Source organism: Penicillium mononematosum, assembly GCF_028829835.1.
Source record: "Penicillium mononematosum strain IBT 11891 chromosome Unknown utg000005l:1.0-9366267.0:1.0-9372171.0, whole genome shotgun sequence".
NCBI lineage: Eukaryota > Fungi > Ascomycota > Eurotiomycetes > Eurotiales > Aspergillaceae > Penicillium > Penicillium mononematosum.
The window spans coordinates 382,294-400,613 of NW_026643275.1; the positions used below are offsets into that span (position 1 = coordinate 382,294).

The 18,320-nt window shown below is 48.6% G+C and overlaps 8 protein-coding genes across 8 annotated transcripts; 3 read left to right on the forward strand and 5 right to left on the reverse strand.

The window, feature by feature from the left end:
* Positions 1-120: 120 nt before the first annotated feature.
* Positions 121-3,347, reverse strand: N7519_008269 (tetratricopeptide repeat protein; the record flags this gene model as incomplete). Its single annotated transcript, XM_057295045.1, has 8 exons — positions 121-370; positions 424-542; positions 577-1,132; positions 1,179-1,511; positions 1,559-2,123; positions 2,189-2,725; positions 2,778-2,976; positions 3,036-3,347. 8 exons carry the CDS (start codon positions 3,345-3,347, stop codon positions 121-123), a joined length of 2,871 nt encoding a protein of 956 aa, XP_057142927.1.
* A 1,136-nt stretch (positions 3,348-4,483) lies between these two features.
* Positions 4,484-5,834, forward strand: N7519_008270 (cytochrome P450; the record flags this gene model as incomplete). The annotated part of the gene is given in 3 exon segments (XM_057295046.1): positions 4,484-4,552; positions 4,569-4,843; positions 4,895-5,834. 3 exon segments carry the CDS (start codon positions 4,484-4,486, stop codon positions 5,832-5,834), a joined length of 1,284 nt encoding a protein of 427 aa, XP_057142928.1.
* Positions 5,835-6,228: 394 nt separating this feature from the next.
* N7519_008271 (uncharacterized protein) lies at positions 6,229-6,967 on the reverse strand (the record flags this gene model as incomplete). The annotated part of the gene is made up of 3 exons (XM_057295047.1): positions 6,229-6,342; positions 6,429-6,781; positions 6,835-6,967. The coding sequence occupies 3 exons, from the start codon at positions 6,965-6,967 to the stop codon at positions 6,229-6,231; spliced, it is 600 nt and encodes a 199-aa protein (XP_057142929.1).
* A 130-nt stretch (positions 6,968-7,097) lies between these two features.
* Positions 7,098-7,602, forward strand: N7519_008272 (uncharacterized protein; the record flags this gene model as incomplete). Its single annotated transcript, XM_057295048.1, has 2 exons — positions 7,098-7,139; positions 7,456-7,602. 2 exons carry the CDS (start codon positions 7,098-7,100, stop codon positions 7,600-7,602), a joined length of 189 nt encoding a protein of 62 aa, XP_057142930.1.
* Positions 7,603-7,685: 83 nt separating this feature from the next.
* Positions 7,686-8,626, forward strand: N7519_008273 (uncharacterized protein; the record flags this gene model as incomplete). The annotated part of the gene is given in 4 exon segments (XM_057295049.1): positions 7,686-7,878; positions 7,936-8,007; positions 8,057-8,389; positions 8,409-8,626. 4 exon segments carry the CDS (start codon positions 7,686-7,688, stop codon positions 8,624-8,626), a joined length of 816 nt encoding a protein of 271 aa, XP_057142931.1.
* A 265-nt stretch (positions 8,627-8,891) lies between these two features.
* N7519_008274 (uncharacterized protein) lies at positions 8,892-9,827 on the reverse strand (the record flags this gene model as incomplete). The annotated part of the gene is made up of 1 exon (XM_057295050.1): positions 8,892-9,827. One exon carries the CDS (start codon positions 9,825-9,827, stop codon positions 8,892-8,894), a length of 936 nt encoding a protein of 311 aa, XP_057142932.1.
* Positions 9,828-10,799: 972 nt separating this feature from the next.
* N7519_008275 (glycosyltransferase) lies at positions 10,800-13,547 on the reverse strand (the record flags this gene model as incomplete). Its single annotated transcript, XM_057295051.1, has 6 exons — positions 10,800-11,026; positions 11,087-11,685; positions 11,750-12,103; positions 12,154-12,678; positions 12,737-13,415; positions 13,475-13,547. The coding sequence occupies 6 exons, from the start codon at positions 13,545-13,547 to the stop codon at positions 10,800-10,802; spliced, it is 2,457 nt and encodes an 818-aa protein (XP_057142933.1).
* A 797-nt stretch (positions 13,548-14,344) lies between these two features.
* Positions 14,345-15,872, reverse strand: N7519_008276 (uncharacterized protein; the record flags this gene model as incomplete). The annotated part of the gene is made up of 2 exons (XM_057295052.1): positions 14,345-15,165; positions 15,215-15,872. 2 exons carry the CDS (start codon positions 15,870-15,872, stop codon positions 14,345-14,347), a joined length of 1,479 nt encoding a protein of 492 aa, XP_057142934.1.
* Between the last annotated feature and the right edge of the window lie 2,448 nt (positions 15,873-18,320).

The window sequence follows — 18,320 nt, forward strand, 5'->3', positions numbered from 1 at the left end:
CAAAGTAAAAATCACTATAAGCTAGAATATTTGTTGCAGGGTTCAGCCCGTCTGAATATCCCTCGTTATTCAGAGTCATGGGCGACACGTATATTGGAGATTGGATGGCTCGTGTGTGGATCACCACAGCATCCACGGGACCAGATTATCGAAATCGGAGTCAACCCCGTTTACAAGGACGTAATCTCCGTCCGGCTTCGTAAGCTCTCCGCGTATATCTATTGCCTTCTCTAGATGCAATGCACTTTCCTCGAGGTTTCCCAGGCCTTCCAGGACCTGTGATGCCTTGTAGTTTGCGCGTGCGAGATGCCCTAGGCCCTCAGCCTGGGGAAGGGCTTCAGATATCACGATACACTCTTGGAGTAGTTGTCTGAAATGCGTCAATCTTTAGTTGTCGATTACTGTCTATCAGTGTGTACTTACTGAGCAAGTTCCAACTCCCCTGTCTCGTGATGAAGAACCGATACCTGATAAAGCGAGTCGCAGACCTTGAGCCGCTCGTTGCAGTATTTCCTTCGGAAACTTAAGGCCTTGGATGCAAACTTGAGCGCTTCGTTACAATGCCCTTGAGCGTACCTGATTCTGCTCAATAGCACCATATCCCTGGACGACGTTAGTTCCGATCATAGACTTCGGGTTCACAAGGAGAACCGACCCAGAGAATCTAGGATTTCCGGTCTGGAGAAATGTCTCATCTGAAAAGTCCTTTAATGATGGGCAACTCTTGAGCATAGCTTCAGCGTCGTCGGGCTTTCCCATCCTCAGCAGCAAACTGGCCATGTTGCTGTAGGAGTTACCAATTCTGTCACTGCTGTGCATGATCCGGATATCGATTGACTGCTTGAAATAGCCATGAGCCTTTTCAAACTCGCCAATCTCAGTGAGAGCAAGACCTAGGTTGACCTGATTGGCCGCCAGGAACAAGTCATCACTCGGAAGGACGGATTTACGTATTTTGTATGCTTGCTCGAAGGCCTTCAACGCAGCCGAGGGATGGCAAATGTCAAGATCGATTAAACCTCCAAGATCCACTGCACTCGCGTACGTCAGAGAGTCCTTTTCTATAAATTTCTTCAGAGCAATATCGACGTATGAACGGGCAAGACTGTAGTTCTCTTTCTCATAGAGATACCTGTCTTGGGTTAGATAATGTCCGGGGCTATAATATTGGAACGCACCAGGAGCAGCGGAGCAGAAGCTCTGCAAACCGTTGATTCCTCTCTTCAAAAATCTTGAATTCACCACCTTTGTCCACAATGCTCCCAACGTGGGATAGACTCTTCTCGCAATCCTTCCAGGAGGCAACCTGGTGACCTATGTCTGCACTGTATGTATCTGGGAAGATTTCGGCGACGATTGCCATGGCGAGCAAAAATGTCCCCTCTCGCTCTTCGGTGCTCATTCGACGTATGACAGCGAGCTGAACAAGACGATGCATGGATATAAGTCCGCTTTCACTAGATTTGTCTATAAGGGATCTTTGGAGGAGTTCTTTCTGGGTATCCAAAAATCTATAATAAGATTAGTAGTGTTGGCCCATTAGATTTCACGCACTTACTCTATCTCATCTACCATGAACCGCAAGGCTGGGTCATTTGCCCTATTCGCACCGTTTTTAAGGACCGACTCGTCTATACCGTTGGGATCCAGGAAGGATAGAATCATGTGCAGGACCTTAGCATTCGGCGAAAGCTGGCTCAGCGCCATTTCCCACACAGTTGCAAGCGTATGACTGGAATCCATGCTTTCCGATCCAGTTTCATCCACACTAAGCGAATTTCGGTCGTAGAAGGCGAGGAAATCCTCGAGGGGCATTTTCCTTTGGGCAATGAATCCACCGATCTGGTTGAGCGCGAGAGGCAGACCTCCAAGCTTTGAAGTGATTAGCTTAGCTTCGGCTTGGTGCGAGGTAGACTCGGAATCCAGTCCGAGTATGTCGAGCAATGCGGCAGTTCCATCCTCTGTATCAAAAGCAGGTACCTGACAACCTGCCGAGGCGGGGTACAAGGGCGCTGTCGAGTCTCGGCTGGTAACCAGCACAGACCCTCCATATCCTGCAGGCCAAGTGTGCTTGATTAGGCTCAAGTCATCAGCATTGTCATATATAAGGAGCCAGCGGGACTCTTCATTGTTATTCGTTAGCTTTTAATATCGTTCGAGCCCTCAGGTAGGGTGTCCATTGGCTTACTTGCGGCTGATAGCCAGTCCTTGACTTTAACTATGATCGCATACTCGTCCAGCTCTGTGTCTGGTTCAATCAAATCAAGTATCTTGGAGATCCTTCGAAAGCTCTGCCAAATTGTTACCGGATTCTCGGCTGAAATCCATAATATAACATCGAATTTCTCACGCGACGCGTTGGCGTACTTCAATGCAATCTGTGTCTTTCCAACTCCTCCCATGCCATATAACGCGAAGGATCGAAGTGAGCGAGTAGAAGGATACACGAACAGCGCTTCATCGATCAGGCGGAGAATATAATCTCTACCATAGAAATGAGAGCATTCTGCGAAAGGGAGGTAGTGGGCAACTTGGTTGACATTCTTCGACCTCTGAGTTTTCAACTCCGCCATAAAGTCGAGCACAACACGGTATTTCTCATTGTCCAGTTGCACTCTACTGAGGTCGACCTCGCGCTCGATATCGCTAGACAGACGCTTGGCTCGTTGGATGGTTCGGTGAAAGTCAGCACGGAGGGTGGGCCATGAGCTGCGCAACAGAAACGCTTGCAAAATTTAGTTTGGAGTCAGGAGTGAGTCTGAGAACGCAATACTTACAGTGCCGGCAATCCCGAAAAATACGGATGGTGCGGGCATAGAAGCAAATGAACTCTTGGTAAAGGGCCAGCAGTGCGATTTCCATATCCGCATCCATTGAGATGGTGTGCTCGCAGCACTTCAGACGCGGTAGTGTCAAGGCCAGCTCTTCAACCATGTCGAATATGTCTTGCAAAATGCTGTCTGCGGTGGACGCTAGCTGCATAGCAGTCAGCCTCAAAACAGAGTTAGTCAGCTCTCATAAGGTAGGACACCCACCGTCAAAATCACTCGTATACTACCCCATACTAGCGCGGTTTGAGCCGAATCCGCGCCATATGACATTTTCAGTATCACTAAGAAATCACTCAACAATTTGAATGCTGGCTCGAGTCGATCGATTGTGCATGGAAGTTCTCTGTCGAAGGGATCAACTGGCTGTAGGACATGGGTGTCTGCAAGAAGCTCCTCGAGGCTTCTAGTCTCGAGTATCTTGGCAAATTCCTTGTCACTAGCAAGATCCTGATGATAGCTCTTCTCAGCATTCTCCCATAAAAGGGAGAGATTTGCTTCTGAGGTCTGTCCTCCCATATTGAAGATATATAATTGATCAAATATAGCAAGGGATTTTATTAGAAGAAAAGCACAAACGGACCTGCTCTTTTATGTATCTGACTCGGGCTTGGTGGGGTAGTGTGGAGATATGCACTACAGGAAGCGACAACGATGATTGATCGATTAGACGCCCATTTCGATAGGATCGGCATTCTATAAATAATTATTGTTATGTCTTGAACAAACATTTCACGATACCATATAGAGACTAAGTGCAGAGTTCTGGGACTCGCAGAACATGCGTGGACCTTAGAGACGAGATACAAGTTTGGTCAGCGAATGCGACAATCTAGTAAAACATGTGTGAAAACGATACTGAGTTCTCAGCTAGTATAGTCTCTATCTTTTCCTAGCACAGGTGGTGTGGTGGGCTACTGTCTCATGGGATGTGTGCCACGTCATTCTCCAATCTTTCACCACTGGTACTCATGCCTTGGTCTGTTAGCCTTAAGCTACATAACCATTTCTAATCTCGTGCTTTGAAAAATGTGTGAATCTGTATTTAATCTGCGACATGAATATAATAACTGCCCAGAGGAATGGGACGTCCTAGTGAGGTTAGGGCACTCTTTTTAGGGGGTTTATTAGGTGGTACGAATAAACTCACCAGGTGGTTAGCTGATCTCAGTTGAAAACATCCATGGGATGCACTTTCCCTAGTCTGTGGAACGTCGTTTGGCCAGTACCTACCTACTTGGGACCTCGGAAGGATATCCGTCGTCAACTTTCAAAATTGGTTCTTGCATCACCAACAATTCCCCATCTTCTACTTGATTCAGGTCTCTTGGGCTACTGGTCATGCTAGACCTTCATAATGTGGTAACCATTGGTGTGATAATGGTCGTGGTCCTATCGGCATCGTACACTCTGTTCCACAGTCAAAGGGACGAACCTCCCTCGGTGTCGAGTAAGATTCCATTTGTGGGCCACCTCATCGGCCTCATCCGACATGGCCCAGGATATTTTGGAATATTATGGCGAGTCACCGATTCTATTATTTGCACAACATAAACTAACGCAACATATTCGACAGCGAAAAGCACCACAATCACTCAATCTTCGCAGTCGACATATTCTCCTTCAAGTTCTTCGTGACCTCCTCACCTGCCATCATGCGGGCTGCTCAGAAGCACCCCACGATCATCACATTGGAACCGTTGCTGAAGTTAACGCAGAAGCGTGTATGTCGAACTCCAGGGGGATACACTAGGGCGTTTATGTGATCAACGCTCTGGTCCGAGTCTCCTTTCCAGAATTGTGCATAATTCGATACATGTCCTTGCTGGGGAATATCTTAACAGAATGAACGAGACCATGCTTCGGGAGCTACTAGCCATTGTTAATGACATGGGTAACGATGAGACTGTTGATTTGAACGCATGGCTTCGGCATGCCATTACCATTGCTAGTACAAATGCTACATACGGCAGTTTGAATCCATTCAAAAGCCGACACATTGAAGACACATTCTGGTGAGTCTAGCAACCTACAGTGGCTATAGGATTGCTCAAATACGGTGGCAGGGAACTTGGATGTAATGTGGCGCTACTACTGGCCAACATCGTGCCATGGCTGATTGACCCAAAAGCGTGGAAGGCACGCAAGGTTCTGTGTGCTGCGTTCGAGGACTACTTCGACCTCGGAGGTCATGAAGATGGCTCGGAGCTGATAGCCATGCGGTACAGTTCATTTCTGGGGGCTGGGCTTACTCACGAGGAAATCGCATACTCGGAGATGCCCCCGATTGTAGGACTACTGGCAAACACCGTTCCTGCTGCATTCTGGGTCCATTTTGAGCTTTTCTCGAGACCAAATCTGCTTGGAGAGGTACGTGAAGAGGTAGAGCAGTGCGCCCTCGAGATTGCGCCCGACGGCACACACATGATTGACCTAGGGTACCTCCGCGATAGTTGCCCACTCCTTCTCTCAATGTACCAGGAGGTACTGCGAACAAGGACAACAATGGTACCGATCCGGTTCGTTACCCAAGATGTTGTCCTAGCGGACAGGTACTTTCTCAGATCTGGAACAATGCTCTTCATGCCCCCGAAGCAAGTAGGCCGAGACCAGAGTGTCTGGGGGAATTCAGCTGATGAGTTCGACGGACGAAGGTTCATGAGATCTACTACAACAACTGTGAATAACGGCGACAAGAAAAAGGATCCACGGCGTACTGGCGGGTTCATGGCATTCGGTGTTTCTCCATCAATCTGCCCGGGACGTCATTTTGCTACTAGTGAAATATTGGCACTGGTGGCCATGATTGCCTTGCGCTATGACATTGCTCCAGCCGATCAGGTCTGGCGTGCACCGCCAAGGACGAATTCGGCAACCACTTCCAACATGGGACCAGTTGAAGGAAAGTTCCCCGTGACTGTGAAAAAGAGACAAAAGTATGAAGGGAAGTCATGGCAATTCAGACTCACCGAAGGCAAGGGGCAGTTCGCTTTGGCTGTGGGTTAAAATCCGGTGCACAGAGGTTAACCCACTGGGCCAGGGTCTTGCATACAGAGCCTAGACTCAGGTGCGTCTAGCGAAAAGAAACAGGTAGGTTGTATCTGCATCACACTTAGTGATATGTACTACCATTGTATTCTAATTCTGGGTCCGTTGTTTTCCTAATTACAGGGTCGGGTCGTACATTTAATCAGGGTGGCTCAAGTAGGTCATTAGTGGCTAAATTGGCCTATATCTTATGGGATAAGAATGGCAAGCTAGAGTCTGAAAAGACCTTCTTGATGGGATTCGTGTAATTGGCAGATAAAGGACCTGTCAACAGAGGGAATTGAGTATGCACCACCAACATATCTGTCTTACACCTTCGTTCCCCCCTTCAAGTGATACCAGACACCACTATTTACATGAAGGCTGCAATAAGACAGCCAGCAAAAGCACCAAACACCAGCCCATTGCCCGAGTTAATCGTAGCACCACCATTATAGACGGGAGACGAGGAAGGAGTACTAGCAGTCTACTCCAAGTTAGCTATAAGTCCAGTGGTAAATAGAAGAGAAACCAACCGAGCTTCCAGTAGGTGTTGCCGAAGGGATCAATGACGATGGGCGAGAAGAACCAGAAACATGCGGGGGGGCTCACGGAAGTTGTGGCGACCGTAGTACCAGCAGAGGAGGCTGCCGTATCAGTGGTCACAGTGGAACTGACACTTTCTTCTGCAGTCTTCGTAGCGCTAGCAGCATCGGATGTAGTGGTAGCACTAACAGACGTAGTAGTGGAAGACGTTTCGGCCGGGGTGGCATCCAATCCACACGCAGTAGCAGCCTTGGACACAGAACCCCCGTAATACTTCCAGATGTCGAACTCAACAGCACACTTCAAACAATCGGCCAACTCGGTCTTGAAATCGTCGGTATCACAGTATCCGTTAGTACGGCCGGCGGTAATCACGCCACCTGAGCTATCAGTTTGGGTCATGGTTTGTAGGATCAGAGGATATGGGACATACCGCAGTTGGCGTGGCACTCGTACGCAGGAGTTCCGGGTTCCTGGCGTTTGTGCAGAGGGACGAAGTCGGGGAACTCAAATGCGCTGGCACCGATTACAGCGCAGGCAAAAGCAGCAAGGTTGACAAGACGCATGATGGTATTAAGGAATGAAATGAGATGCGGATTTAGTATTCGGAATTGTAGAGACAGAGGATGCAGACCCCAAAGTGACGGCAGAGGAGTGCGTACTTATTCACCCATGGATGTTACCTAAAACAACACAATGTCTTGGCTGGTCCTTTCGGAAGGAGAACTATCTAAGGTGGTATGAGCGAACAGTGAACTTTTCGGGTGAGATTACCAGTTATGGAAATGTCTCACCTTCCAAGGTTTGACCCAGGATGTCAAGAGAACATGTGGAAGCGAACCAAACAAAAACAGCTAAAACCGCCCTAGAAGACCCCACCCATCTTATCTGATTGATCTAATCTGATCCAGACCTTGAGCCATTTCCTGTACGCTCTTTATCCGCGGGTACCTCCGGCTTCAGTAAATTAATTCTTTGTCACTAACAAGCCATCGAACTATACTATTTATCTTGGCTCGTGGCTCGTGACTCAACCTCAATGGGTCCCTCACAGTGGTCCAACCTCGGTGAGAGCATTCCGGGCCATAACATCCAGGAAACTCCGGCTGCCATGTGCTTGGCAGATTGTAAAGCCCTCGGCAGTGGAGTCGGCTCAAGCCGACCAACATCCATCTCTGTCGACGTGACAGGAAGTTTATAAACGGCGATGTCTCAGTTTTTCCCTTTTTTCGTTGGAGACCCCTTCACAAACACATTCTTCCCATCATACCCTTATTTATAATTATGAAGAACTACATTGCCCTACTCGCTCTCTCTGCTATTGGAGGACTATGTGCTCACGGAGACGAAGCGAGCACAGAGATGGGCCCAGCTGCCTTTATGTGGCCGCCCGATCGTCTCTGGGGAGCAGCATATGACAACAACGCCCCTTGCGGCTCATCAACTGGGCCCGTGAATCGAACAAGTTTCCCACTGAGTAAGAGCAGTCGACGCCGCAGCCCAAAAAGGCACGTACACTGACAAGACACTCTAGTCAACGGCAAACTTGCGCTTGTAATCCAAGACGAGTCATGGAATGTACAGGTAGCGATCTCTCACAAAAGCAGTAAGTCAAATGGCATCGTTCCCCTATATCCAGACTAACTTTCCACTAGACCCAACTACCAATGATGACTTCGAGGCCTTCATCGATAGCTCTACTCTTTCCGACATTGACCCAGGGCACGAGTGCTACTCTGTTCCTAACCCATCTATCGACGTGGAAGAGGGAATGAACGCCACCTTCCAGATCAAATACACTTCAGATTTCGATACCGATAAAAATGAAACCTACTACGCATGTGCGGACGTTACATACATCGCAGCGAGCAAGTTCACCTACCAAGTCCCTTGCTTCAATGTGACGTCGGATGAGTTCACCGAGGTGACTACTACAACCGCAGCTGGGTCTACTGCTACGGCAAAGTCGGACACAGCAAAGGACTCGGGTACCACGACCGAAAAAAGCTCTGGTCTTTCAGGGGGGGGCTATTGCAGGTATTGTGGTTGGCTCAGTGGCTGGATTGGGTCTTGGAATTGCATTGCTGTTCTTCTATAGAAGGCTTTTGCAGAAGTATCGCTTCCTTCGGCAGAAGGCTTCCACCCGCAATGTGGACTGGAATGAGGAGGCGCCTCAGCATAAAGTCGACGATGATGTTCCGATTGGGCTTCGCAAGATTAGATGATTCAGTTGGGGTCTTGTCTCTTAGATACAAGATGCAGAAGGGGAAGTGCGCGGCTGTTGATGTGTTATCTCCAGTAATGATGTAACGTTCTTATGTCCATATGGCTTTCGATTTATACTTGTGATATCTTTCTGTTCGCGTCTCGTTAGTCGACAATCTGAATTATGTCTTAATGCATGAATACGGCCCCTGTCAGATCTAGAAACACCCTTGGTATACTTGTTGACCATACCTTGACTCCCAAATATGAGGCGAATCCTATGAACTAAATAAGTTGCGCGGAGTTCACCAAAAATAAATTCACGGGGTATCTTGAGCCTCCTTTTTCCAGCAGTTCGTATCTCCTTCCGATGGCGAATTGCGTGAATTTAGAACGCATATTTCGTAGCAGGCGAGCGTCAGCTTCATGATAGCCGACCCCGATCCAGGCAAATAGATGCCACCGTAAACGGGCCATCAAACACCAGTCCTGCGGAATGTTGAAATTGTACATGGATGCGTACTCAAAAGTCACAGGATAAAAACCAGCCAAATCCCAGTCGAGGAGCGAAAGCCGACCAGAAGGCGAAACTAGAAGGTTGCGTGGCGTGAGATCATGATGAGTCAAGACAAATGGTTCGATGGTCAGTGGCACCTCCACGGTGAAATCCGGTGGATCTGGTACTTGAGGTTGCTTTGGGACTTGCATCGCTCGCCGCATAGACGTAAAATTCGCCCAGAATCGAAAGAAGTGGGCAATTTCGGCAGGGCCAGAATTCGCCGGAAGACCGTTGCGATCGTCTAGCCAGAAAGACCTGCATTCGCCTGTCGCAAGCGATCCGGCAGTCGGTGAGGTAACAGACGTGAGGATCTTCACGAAGCGGCGAAGCTGCAGACCAAGCACAACTGTCGTGAACCAGGCCAGTTCCTTCCAGGCGACGTCCAACGTAGTTCCCTCAGCCCGATCAATGGTAGTGTAAGCATTCTCTTTGTTCTTAATTGTCTTTCGCACGGATGGACCGCAGATCCCAAGCTGGCTGGCAATTTCGATAGCCTTCAAAGCATCTTCGATCTCTGAAGGCTCATATTGCTTGGCTATGAGATTCGAGGAAAGGTTGAATACCCGCGACGTAGGCGCGCAGGACGGTGAGGATACAATGTGATGAGCCAGTTCCAAGTCAGTGTACCCCTCTAGCAGCTCTTCACGAAAGGCTAACGCCATACCTCGGCGAAATATAAAAACAGGGGTGGTGAAAACAAGAAGTCCAAAGCAAATTCGGGATTACTGATGTTCCGCTGATGTTCCGTGCAAAGCATCGCCATCGAAAAGAACCAGACACAAAGAAATTTCAACCATTTCCAAAATACCAAAAATACCCAATTGAACTAATAAAAGCCTTTGGTCGACATACAGATGAGCAAAAAGCAAAAAGTTAATGATAAGAGTGGGATTCGAACCCACGCCCCTTTCGAGACCAGGAAACTATTGCTAGTTGTGGAGTTAAGGTATACCTTAACCTGGCGCCTTGGACCAACTCGGCCATCTTACCAATTATGAGGGCAGTTTTCCCTTGCTGGAGTATGTGTAAGTACGTGTACCTTTCCACGGTGCCATGCTGGAAGACGAATGCCTCACGATAGGTATCTCATCAAGTACCTAGCTATAAAGCTCCACCTTGATATCAATCGTTTTTAAGTCAGGATCCTTCTCTTCTCTTCTCTTGCCGACTGAGGGGGAAGAGCTTGAATTTCCATATCACTCCGTATGTTGTAAGGCCACTTCGGCAAGCTTCCCGGCAGGCTAATAGCCTTTATCAAGGGGCGCGCGCGCACCCCTTCTTGACCCCGCGGGACTCATTTCTCTGGGATTCCCAGCTCACCTGGTCAACTGTTGATTTTGTTGTTGGATGAGGCAGGAGTGTAGGATCATGATTACGTCCCAACGCACACATCTGGTGAAGAAGAAGCAAACAGCCACGTATTGAGCGAGGCCCTGGGGAGAGAGGAAAAGGGAGGACGAATCAGTCGTGGAGGAAGAAAGACAAGTCCTTCTACTCACCTGAGTACAATAATGCACTGGCGAGGCTCCGACATAGCCGCTGGACATGGAGCTAATTGTGCGACTTTGATATATATATTCTTGAAATTCATGATATGGCTAATGCTCTCCGCTATATTCCTCGCTGGAACTTGCTCATTCCAGATTCGTTGAGCTGGCGGTATTCCTAGGCTGCCGTTGCTGAGCTTCAAATGCCTCTATGACATCAGGGCAGCTCGATTGGGCCTTGGCTGATTGTCTAGCCAAATATTCGGACTCTGTCAATCGTGCTTTGAAAATTTGCTTCCGAGTCTTGGAATGGATAGCCGAATGCAAGCTTTTGGCTAAACCCTGCCCCGGATAGGCTACTAGACCCAAAGCACCTGAAGATGATCCATTAGCATAATCCCGCTAGTCGCGTGAGGATACAGTGCGTGACAAACCTGATGCAGCTTTCGTCCCCATGCCAATGGGTCCTTTGACAAATCCTTTGATTGCGCCCCGAATTCCATCTTTCTGGCCACCCTCGTAAGGCTGTCGGAAGATATCAGTAAGACCATGCGAGAAACCATGGGCAAAGTTATCTGAAGCCGCAGCAACTCCAGACTTAAAGTCTCGGATGTTGTCGTAGTCTTTTACCTCCTCGCCATAGAGCCTGGGAACGGCTCTCAGGCCTTCATTCACTGCTCCAGGTATGTCTACCAGAACGCCCTTGTAGTAGTAGGCTATGATCCTTCCCACGCTTTTGGCGGATCCCCCGACTGCCTTCCCCGTCACTCTCCAGTCTTCATCCGTCTGGTTGGTTCCAGAAGTACCTGAGATGCCGTCGGGTGGACTTTGATCGGATTGGGGATTTGTAGACTCGATGACTACAAGTTCTGGCTCGCTCTGTTGACGGGCGCGACTAAACTCTTTGTAGGGCCGAATGACGACGTCGCTTGATGCTGTGAGGATGTCCTTGTACATGCCTAGTAAAGACGATGTGCCGCCCGTGACAGGATCCCATCGCCGAGTCTGAATGAATATTGATTTACTCTCGTATCTAGTTCAACATATGTGTTAGTATAGACATATGCGAATAAGATAGTTCGGATAGATGTTCTCACGCTTTCAGGTCCTTCGTATCAATGCGAGAATTTTCAATCAAGATCCCCGCTGCCATTTTAGACAAATTTATAGGGGACTTCGTGTTTTGCTTTAACTGCCATACAGCCGGCTCAGAATCAAGAAACTGACATTTCATTTTGTCGACGGGTAAGTTGCGGTGGAAAGACGCAACAGCCGCTGAGACTCCAGCTTCCTCGCTCATTTCACGAGCAAGGTCACCGGCTGCTGCTAGAGTATCAGGATGCAGGCAGAAGCGGATTGCTTCCGCTAGATTATCTGCGTTCAAAGACCGGTGCGGAATGGGCATTGGTCCAATCCCGCGGGACGCGACCATGTTTCCCCAAAATAGCTGACTATGACAAGTTAGCGAAGAAATTGGGTAGGCATGCAGAGAATTACGGACTCTCCAAAAAATGGTACAATGAGAGACGGCCTTCCGAATCGTAATCCACATGCTGTAGTCCCTGCTCCTCCATGATGTACAACTGCAGCGACCTTCTGAAATAGCCATTCATGCGGACAGTCTCCAAGATAAAAGATCTGATCGTCTGATTGTGCTTCCCCGAGATTACTCCAGCCACGGGATATGATTGCTCGACCACCCCAAGACCTGACTGCATTGACGAGCGTGGCAGTCATGGCTGGGGGATCCTCAATTACGATGCTCCCAAAACCGATGTACACCGGCGGAGGCCCGCTTTGGAGAAATGCGTCAAGGTCTGGAGGTGGTGCGAAGTCCGGAGGAGAGCGGAAGAAAAAGCCACAGACGTTGAGATGTGCCGGCCAGTCAGCTGGTTTAGGCATCAATGTAGGCGACCAGCAATATGTGAAGGGTATCTTCAAAGTTTCCGCTAGACGTGGACCTTCCGTGGCTGATATGGGTTCTAGGTCGATAGTCTTTCTCCAATCGTTGATGACATCGCCTAGGCTATTGTGAGGTCAGCGTATTGAATCAGTCATTCGCAGGGGGGGTATCTGATTATTACCCTTGCCATGTAAGCCATTCGACAATCCCGTAAGAAAGGTAATTAGCCATTTTAGGCTCAGTGGATGAATATTTCAAGTTTGCCAAGGGATGGGGGAAGGATCTTGTGCTGGTCCACGGCATGGTAAACATCATATGTAGAGGGATGCCAAGCGCCTGGGCGCAGTGGATATGGGCGAAGCTTGGAGGGTTCGCAATAATAGCATCGGCCACAAATGGCGTCTTGGTCACGGGGTCATCCGCAAGACAGGACTCCCAGCATCCCTGTAGTATTTGACCTACCATGACACGCTTGCGTTGAATATCTCCTTCTTTGACAGACTTCATCTGTGGTATCAGTCCTGGGTTCTTCACCATGTATGCCATCAGCTCCGAGGGGTCCCCTCCAATAGAATAAAATTCTAGACCGGAGTCGCGCACGAAGCTTTCAAACACACCATGTGTGGCCAGTCGTACGCGGTGTCCATGACGCTGAAGCTCGTTTCCTAGAGCGACAAAGGGCTGGACGTCGCCTCGACTGCCAACGACTTGGATAACAATGTTGAGCTCGAGATCACATCCGAAATAGCCTGACGGCTCTGGTTGTGGTTGAATATGTTGTTCCGTATGCAGAAATGGTATCAACTTTGACACTTCCCTGCCCACTTTGGAGTCCAGATCGATCTCAATTCGACCATCATCTTCGCAAAATTAGCACGCTATTCTTGCGAATGAGCCAGAAATATAGGGTTGTTCCCACCTTGCACGCGTGTCCCATCCTGCGTAAATTGGTTGCGTTCAAGCGTAGAAGGCCGGCGTGGTGGTTCTTCCATCGCTGCAGCCCGATGACATCACACGCGGGGGGGTAAAAGAATCTTGCCGAGGTAGAATATTCGCCAAACAACTAAATGTGAGTGAAATATTTCCGAAATCGAGTGAAGCATCCAACGTTTTCAAAAAAGAAAGGAGTATATCAAGGGGAGTCGTGGTCCCAAAACAACTGAAGACCATGGTAGCTATGACGGTTCTGGGCCCGGGGTGGATCCGGGGTTGAGCCACGTGATTATTGGTTTGAACCAATCACAGGTCATATCAAAGACATATGACGACATTCCCAGGGGAGTTCTGCGAGTCGAGGCCAACAACTTCAACCTTTTCTTTGCAGCTACCCGGATATCATTCATCGGCGGATACCAATATACTGATCTTGAAATATCCATGGACATATTTACCTTGAAGCCAAGAGATAACGTGAGCCGGCAAAGCAGGGTCATAGGCTGTTTGCAACAGCTCATTCTAGTTTCCCTGGTGAGGATTGAGTCCAGGTGAAGAAATACACTACCAGGTCATAGAACCCAACTACTGAAATGGAGGACTGAAGTTACTATCTACACTAACAATTTATATTCAGTCTTTGTAAAGTACAGGTTTGTGTCTTTGCTTAAAGGGCTTTTCCTCATGTTTTTCATCGTTTTCTCTTTTTCCCATGTTCTTCTTTTTTTTCTTTTCCAGAAATTAACTTCTTCCATAGAATCACAGCTCCAGAAATACCCCATAATCGGCCCTTCTTAAAATCATTACCATGACTTGGGGCACTCGCGTCAAAGCCAGGCCAGTGGGGAATCCTAAATTAGGAATGGAGCGCCAAAAAGTCGGGGTCATTGTTGAGAACATCCCAGACCGACCTATCCAGAGTCAAATTCACATCGACGGCGCACGGAAGATTGTCACGATCCAAAGAACGTCTGTTACGCTGGCGTCGAGGCAACTCTTCCTCGGTGGACATGATAATTGCCAAGCCGTCAACGCGGTACCCTTCACTGAAAGCTGGGGACACGAGAGAAGGGGCAATGCGTTTGCCATTGGTAGCGACGTCAAAGTCAACCCCAACGTAGGTCTTACCCCTACTCCACTGGGTAGCGACGAGGCAACCATCTGGAACCATCACCTTGAACCTGACGTGGCTTTTGTTGGGCTGTGCGGCAACCCATTCGAACTGTTGCTTGACTTCGTCCATATCAACTGAGTGGATTGCATCATGGATAACCTGTGCAACCTGCCAGAGTGCGCCCTTTTCGAGTAATTCATGCGATGCGGAAGTCGAGGGGCAGTGGACAGCATTTGGAAAGTAACGTGCAGGGAGCTTCAGACGTGTGGAGTCACGCATATCCATGGTCGTCCAGAAACCACGAAGTGGCTGTAGCGCGTCGAGGTCTAGTGTGGCTCCCTTGTCACGCAGAACCTGAACTCTGGCTTGATAAATCCGTTGGTAGAGATAGGCTGAGATGAGCTCGAATCTGGTGAACGTGGTCTGTCCCTGGGTGTTTGGGTCGGTTGCAGTATTTTTGAGTGCGACCAGATCTTGACCTTGGAAGCGCAAAGGACAAGTGTAGACAGATGGAGGGGCTGAGACCTCGGACATGGCCGTGATGTTTTCATCCAGGCAAAAGTCTGGGGGGGTTGAATGCAAGGGCTTTCTCCTTCTGGCTGGCCGATGGACTGTTCGTTCCTCGAAAGTGTGAGTAAATTTCGGGGGGAGAGATGAGTGTTGGCGGAGAAGAATCGCGCAATTGTTTGTAAATCTCAGCAAGATCGCGCACAAGCTGCATAAAACCAGTGGCATCGCAGACCTGATGATGAACCCGAATGCCCAGTGCGACCCCTCCGCAGCCAAATCGAGTGTGTTGAATTCCGAAGATAGGATTATGGGAGACAGCTCCCATTGTCGAATGAAAAATTGGAAGAAGTGCATTCCCAGAATCTGGCAGACGGATCACCAAGATACGGGCTGAGAGAGCAGACTCCGCGATACTTACGAGCCTTCTGGGGCACTGTGCCTCCCAAAGCTCAGCGCCAGCGCCCAGGCTACCAATCTCTGGAGCTAGGCTCTCTGCATTCTGCTGCAGACGACCAGTTAAATGCGGGTAATAGTCTAGAAGGTGTGATACAGCCAAATTCAAGCGTTCAACCGGAAGGAAGTTGTCGTCTGGAAGATTTGTCGGCTTTCTGTAGACGAGGATGGCTTCGATAGTCAACATGGCGGGTACGGTATGGTCCATCGGCCCTAGGCTGAAAGGGGACTCGAGTGCAGCGATTGTTGCCTCATTGGCGCAGTTAAGCGTATGCCGCGTAGAAACGCGGACTTGGTCGAGTACCATCGCTATGATTGGACGAAGCAGAGACAATGATAGCGGGATAATCAAGACGGATAAACCCGTAGAGCAGTTGACAAGGATGAGATATGACGAGGATCAAAGGTAACGAGGATGAAAGAGGATGAAGATAAGAGAGTGAAAGTTTGTACTGAATTAAAGCAAAATGGGTAATTGTCACTTCATCCCATCTTTGCCTACGTTGTTGGGATAATAGACCCGTTTGTTCCCCTGGGCCCTTCATATTAAGATAAAGGACTACAAGGGCACCCAGAGGGAAGCTGGCCACGGTGTATTCGACTCTGTAAACTGTGAAAGAAATACAAAAAGCGAATCAAAGAAACGCAACCCGGGGATAGTGTGAACACATTTCGAACAAAGAAGCGGACCCGTAGATGATATTTTTTACCTGCACAATGACGGTGGATTTTGTCGTCACGGGAACTAAATGACGTCCTATATGGCCATGTCAACTACATCCTCTACAAATATGTTCTGGATAATGTTGAACTAGTTTAGGATCTCAATCCCACGCTATAATCCTGATTTAGAAATACCTGCCATCGACCTAGGACACTCCCAGGGTATGAATACCCGCCTCTTCTCATTTCTCATTCCTCCTTCTTCCTTCATCAACACTCTGGGTCCCATTGCATAGCGTGGTTCCTGTTGATTACTTTCCAATTTTTCGACCTTTCTTCAGCCCCAGATTCATATTCAATCATATGTCTCATGTTGCCCAGTGAAGGGGTACCGGGTACACTGAGGGCACCCATTGGGTCTTTGATGCGGTTCAGTTGAGTCTGAAATTAGGGCCGAGGTCCTGGTCTAATGGCACGAAGCATGCCGGGCGGTCTAACAGGCGTCTCAAGAGTGTGATGACATTAGACGACGCACAGTTTTCGGTATCGGACAGGATCTGGGACCGACAAATCGACATTCTTATGCAAGGATTCATATCACTTGACGTTACTATTGGCGGGTCACCTGTAGTGTGGCCCTTTAGGGGTTAATGCACGAACATGAGGACATACTATCTGAGTGCTGGACTTCAGATTTTGATTCATGACATGTACACGTGGTGGATCCGAATGGCCAAGGACATGTGAAACGAGGGGGAAAGCGCATATGTACATGCAAGTATTGATCGACACTCGAGCACCAAAGCCAAGTACATACAACATACCATAGATATTCTTGATAAGAAGAGGCCATGACAAAGAAGATGATTGATCTAGCCCAGAGCCTTCAAAGGTTCCATCCGGATCTATTCTTAGTAATATGTATGGCATCACACTTCACACTGCACCACGGGGATTATACATCAAGGTCTGTCCACTGGTTTTCCTCAAAAGCGAGAGATAAACGACAATCTGGCCCGAAAAGACACTAAAAGCTTGGCAACGGGATAGTCAGTCTCATCTTAAATTCTCACAGTGAATTAGCAAAGGCTGATCGCGAAACTCGGCAAAAGGACGGATTAGCATCTAGACCCTTTTAGTACCATTCCTACCCCGCTGCAAAGCACTACAACAGAACCAACCAAGTCCCAAAAATAGTGGAGGAATGTGATGGAACAGAGGTACCAGCAGTAGTGCTGGATAGTCTACTTTGCATTCTGGGTCTCGTTGTGATATGTTATATCGTGCAGCGTTTGGACAGCACACTAACCTCGCAGTTTTTATTCACTACTCTTGATGCATCCACCATGATCAGCAAATCGGTTAATGGGAAACACCCATCTATCCTTGATTCTTTCAGATTTTCATGTGTCGACGCGTCACAACCCGCAAGCTTCATTTTCGCAGCGAAAAATGCCACGATTGCTCGCTTCAGTAGGGTAACGAACGTTAGAACCTCCCCTCACACAAAACACGTCCACCGCATATCTCGACTTTTCGAATTGCATATCTGCTGCAGATCCCTCCATATGTCTCGGAGCTCAGATATTGAAGCCAATAAGCATTGAGCAATATGTATTGAGTAATGCAAGTGGGGTGGAACAATCTTGGGAATTCCTGCAGATAGGCGGAATAAAACACCCAGCGGCCCGCCCGCCTTGGCAGCCTTGTGCATCTAGCCTATTGTAGCGCTACATAGTCCCACTTTTTTGACGGATAGAGTCGTCTTCAACGTTCACGCGAGACTAGATCATTCAAGCTCGAGTCATGTCCCTTGGCAGGCTGTTGTACTTCGCTCTATATCCAAATGGAACTAAAGCTCCGGAGCCAAGAGCCCAATGAGCTCGCTCAGCTATGGTCAATCCGCGTGCGCTACTATTTAGCATATGTGAAAAGTCCAACCGATGGCCGATCAACAGATTTACCCCGCCCGCTAAGGATGAAAACAGGCTGTAAGTCGTGGCCCTTCATACAAGGTGCCAGCTGATGTACATACACAGCTCAAGTACAAATATCGATACAACCCGGGCCGTTATGCTTGAGAATCCCAAGG